Here is a 4,661-nt window from a genome sequence, read left to right on the forward strand (position 1 = left end):
TTTATTTTATAACATTATCAAGAAATAGTTAATCATTTTTTGTTTAAAGGCATATGGTCATTATCAAGAAGCAGCAGTACATTTACGACATGCCTTGGAATTAAAACCAGATCTCTCTGAAGCTGCAGAAGCTTTAAGAGAAGTAGAGTCACTTCCAGCTGCAAGCATACATATCTATACATTACTAATAATTATTTGTTTGGTATGTAAAATAAAAATGAAAATATTATGTTGCTTTGATATAAATACATTAATAAACTTTATATTAAGATAAAATATAAATGTTATTTATAATAAATATTTAAAATATAATATATAACATTTATGTTACAGGTACTTGGAGTACTTTTAGTAGTTTTAAGCAGTGTAGAATGTGATGAAGATTCTAGTTTAGTTAATGGACAACTTCAACGTCCAGTTCAACGTCATTTTAGTCGCGCTATGGCTATGCGCAGTTTACGACTTAATGTTGCTCGTAATAAACGTTGTTGATTATTTATTAAAAATATAAATAATCTTGTGATATAATAGAACCTTGATTAATACATATGAACGTTATTCATTATATTGTGATGAGCATAGTTTCATGTTTTGTGGACAAACAAATGATGATTTATAAAAAGCATATAAATCTTAGACTGATTGTTTAAAATATTTGTTGCACAAATCTTGATATTTATATATATTTTTAATTTCATTTCGTGTAATAATCAAAGTTCTACTATAGAATAAAATTTTCAGCTGTTATTATGTATGTAATTGCAAAGTATTATTTGTAATATGATTTTTAATAATTATTTAGTATATTAATAATTATGCAATTTATTATAATTATAAATGAAAATATACAATAAAAAGCAATACTATTTTTCATTTACTACGAAAAGAAAAATAATGTTAAATATATGCATATACATATACGCGTATACATATTTTATTATTACTTTCGTGAATGGAATGTAATTTACGGAATTACGAGATATTTTTGTTAAATATTACATAGATAACATAGATAATATTAACAATATTACTTAATATCATTTACAATATACAGTGATATTAAAATATGCAAATTATTATTTCGAATACTATTCATCTAACAAATTTTTGTTTGTAAATAATTTACAATAATTTTGCACTTAATTTAAAATTTATATCATTTCTTTAAATAATAATTTTTATTATTATATACACGGAATACTTTTTTTCCTTCTATAAATAAAGATATGTAATAAATTTTATTTTCATTAATTCATAGATTAATTTTGCATTCATTTTTTTTTGTCTTTATATATTTTTGAATGAAAAATAATAATTTTTTTTTTATTTTAAAATAATTTTAAAAACGATCCTACATTCTAAATATTGGATCAATTTTTATCATCATTATTATAGTTTATTTTCGTTGATATAACTATTTATAGTTATAAAAATTTAACATGTAAATACTTAAGTTTTTTATATTTCTTATATTTTATATAAAATATATAAACTATATTTTTTATATATATAATTTTAAAATCAGTTTTCTAAAGTTAAATTTTCAGATTATTTATCGAATATAAGATAAAAATTGATCCAAGTATTTTTAATGCAACAAAAAGAAGTTTAATCCAAATTTTTATCTATTTAATACAGACATTTAAGAAAAATTATAGTAATATTAACATAAAATAAATCTTTAATATATTATTTTTAAAGTTAAAAGAATACATAAAAAGATCATATGTTTCATAATACAATTAAATAATAACATAATAATAAAAATTATTTATTAATGCAAAATCAAAATATCTAAAAATCTAACACATCCAGAAAATTAGGCCGTACATTTGCATAATTTCTGCTTTATGTACAAATACCAAAAACTAATACTAATCAAGACAGTACCACAATTTAATTCATACTCCTTTAAGGGTTTTCACAAAGAATGTATCCATGCAATAAAAAATATTGAAAATATTTTTAGTATATTTTATATTCAATAATTATATTATTAATACAATTTTTTGACATTAATAATATTTTATTTTATTTGATAATTTAAACTTATATTAATTTTTATTTATTATATATACTTTTTATTGTTCAATTTTTTTCTTTTTAATTTGTATAAGACAAAAAACTTATTCGTTAACTATTTATATAAAAAATATGAGTTATTTCATATATTTTATATATTTTGTTTAAATAAAAAATATAATATGTACATTATTTAATATTTGTGATATAGTAATAAGAAATATAGTAACGAAAATTAAATATTAATTATATTTTTTAATCTATCTTAATGCTTCAAAAATTACAACAATGTAAATATGAAGTATATATTTTACTTAACTTTTAAAAAAAATTTATTACATAGTAATTCAAATGAAATTTTTTTAGATAAATTATTTCATAACTGAATCAAAAAAACAAATTAAAAAAAATAATACTATATCATAATATAGTAAAGTATATATATTCATTGATTATGTACATAGAAACATCTTTGTCAATAATTACCCTTAAAAGGTATTTATATGCAACATGCACTTATGTTAATATATATATGTAACAGTGAATATATAAATTAAATGTATATATATATATATATATATAATTTGTATATATATATATTTTATTATCATTACACACATACAAACGCGCGCGCGCGCGCAATCACACACACACACACACACACACTATGATACTACAATATTGCTATATTAAATTTTAATACACCTGTAAATTAAAATTGAACCCAACTGGCATTTCCCACTGTTGACTGTTGAGTTTGAGATTGTTGTGATGCACTAGCAAATTCTCCCCATTCAGAACTTGTTTGAGTTTGATTCTGAATAGGTTTGTGTGCAGGAGATGAGGTTGGAGTTTTTGCAGGTGGTGGAGCAATTTTTACACCACCTGGTGGAGGTGGTAAACCCAAATTTGTATTGGTACGTTGTTTTGTTTTAGTAGAAACTTCTGTACCATCTTTTTTCTATCATAAATATAAAAATTATATTGTATAATTGTGTGAAATATATAATTTATTATATAATTGAATTTTTAAATATTTATAGTAATATCTAAAGTGAAAAATGAAAAAATCTTACAGTAATTTTCATGTTTATTTTTATTGTTTCTCCTTCTTTAAATCTAAGATCTAATTCTTGTTTTGGTTTATCCTTTTCTTTTTCTATTTGTTCTTGATTTCTGAGCCATTTGAAATGATCTTGAAGAGCAACATTTAAATCAAAACTATCAGATCTATCTAGAAATCCAACACCAATAAAAGCTGATCTTCCATTATCATCTTGAATTCTCAGAACAAAATAACGAGAAGAATCTGTAACTGGTTCAACTGCAATTCCTGGATATTGTTCAATTGGACACTTTGCAAATAATTCTCCAGTAACTTTATCTTCTAATTTTATAGTAATTGAATCTCCTTGAGAAACTAAACGCATACGTCCAGTCCATGTAGGTTCTTGAAGATTCCAATCAGCTGCACTAAAATATAATATATATTAAAAAGTAATATATTTCTTTTTACTAAATTACATTAATCAGTATTTTTACATATTATGAATAAATTTATTTATTTTAATACAAAGAAATTTATATTTAATAAAACTAAAATATATATTATATTTTAAATACTTAATATTTGATTGGATTTTTTTATAAAGCTTAAAAGTTTAAAATTAAATTTTTTTAATATAATATTAAAAGTACAAATTAAAAATATTTTATATTCAATATATAAAATAGTATTATATTTTTAATAATTTCCGTTATAACTTTTACTTTTATATATATGTTACAACAAAAATTAATAACAAATATATGAATTTTTTTAAATAACAATGTCACGTTTAAATATATTTTTGCATATTTGTTAAAAATTATTTGTCATAAAATTAAAGAGAAAAACGCTGTCAAAAAGAATCAATCGTACCGATAACCCCTATTCGTTGACCTTGGTGGTATTTTAAATACAAATACTTCAGATTTCACGAGTAATACACTTTCATATGTATCCATTGTATTTTTGACAAATCACAGAGAAAGTGCTTACGTTCAAGAGTTGAATTTAACGAAGTGCAAGTACTATTTCAAAATTCGTTTATATTTTGTGACGGATCTCTGACGTGATTTGATAACTTTATCTTTAGTCACGCCTCCCATCCCCACACAAAGACCGTTAACCATGGATTATTTTACTAGTGATAATAGATTGTCTTCTGCGTAGTAAGCATATATGATTTGTAATTTCAATAAAATAAAGAAAATTTAATTCAAATATGATTTAAATATACATAAAAAATAATTAGTTTTATTTTATTTTTGACTGTTTTATTTTTATTTTATTTGACAAACAACTAATGCTTATATTTATATATTAATACATATATATTTACATATATTATATTTATATATTAATATATATTTATACATATATGTATCTATATATTTTCGTACATAAGATAAATTATAGTTATATTAATATGTATTTATAAGATTCTATTAATATATTTTCAATTTTATTCAAAATAATTAAAATTTTAATAAATTTATGATTAAATTATAGAAATATAATTTAAAATATAATGCTATAGAAATATTTATAATACATTATTAATATTTAAATATATTATCATAAAAATATATTTTAC

At 20.4% G+C, this 4,661-nt stretch overlaps 3 protein-coding genes across 4 annotated transcripts in view; 2 read left to right on the forward strand and 1 right to left on the reverse strand.

Annotated features, from left to right (window-relative positions):
• LOC102681530 overlaps window positions 1-863 on the forward strand; it is a 3,202-nt gene extending 2,339 nt beyond the window's left edge. The window contains exons 4-5 of the mRNA XM_006622948.2: window positions 50-202; window positions 334-863. Coding sequence (XP_006623011.1) covers window positions 50-202; window positions 334-492 — 312 coding nt within the window. The 3' untranslated portion in view covers window positions 493-863. The remainder of the gene's footprint in view (window positions 1-49; window positions 203-333) is intronic.
• A 1,824-nt stretch (window positions 864-2,687) lies between these two features.
• LOC102681303 (NECAP-like protein CG9132) lies at window positions 2,688-4,199 on the reverse strand. Of its 2 annotated transcripts, none has more exons than XM_006622947.2 (3): window positions 4,064-4,199; window positions 3,099-3,495; window positions 2,688-2,983 (listed from the first exon to the last, which is right to left on the reverse strand). In XM_006622947.2, exons 2-3 carry the CDS (start codon window positions 3,450-3,452, stop codon window positions 2,735-2,737), a joined length of 603 nt encoding a protein of 200 aa, XP_006623010.1. In that variant the 5' UTR covers window positions 3,453-3,495; window positions 4,064-4,199; the 3' UTR covers window positions 2,688-2,734. The 2 variants fall into 2 exon arrangements, with proteins under 2 accessions (XP_006623010.1, XP_006623009.1); XM_006622946.2 differs by having other exon boundaries at window positions 3,944-4,196.
• An 18-nt stretch (window positions 4,200-4,217) lies between these two features.
• LOC102681652 (cohesin subunit SA-1) overlaps window positions 4,218-4,661 on the forward strand; it is a 12,513-nt gene continuing 12,069 nt past the window's right edge. Inside the window, exon 1 of the mRNA XM_031513919.1 lies at window positions 4,218-4,236. The gene's annotated coding sequence lies outside the window, so the exon portion shown is untranslated. The remainder of the gene's footprint in view (window positions 4,237-4,661) is intronic.

Source organism: Apis dorsata, unplaced genomic scaffold (genome assembly GCF_000469605.1).
Source record: "Apis dorsata unplaced genomic scaffold, Apis dorsata 1.3 scaffold_797, whole genome shotgun sequence".
Taxonomy (NCBI): domain Eukaryota; kingdom Metazoa; phylum Arthropoda; class Insecta; order Hymenoptera; family Apidae; genus Apis; species Apis dorsata.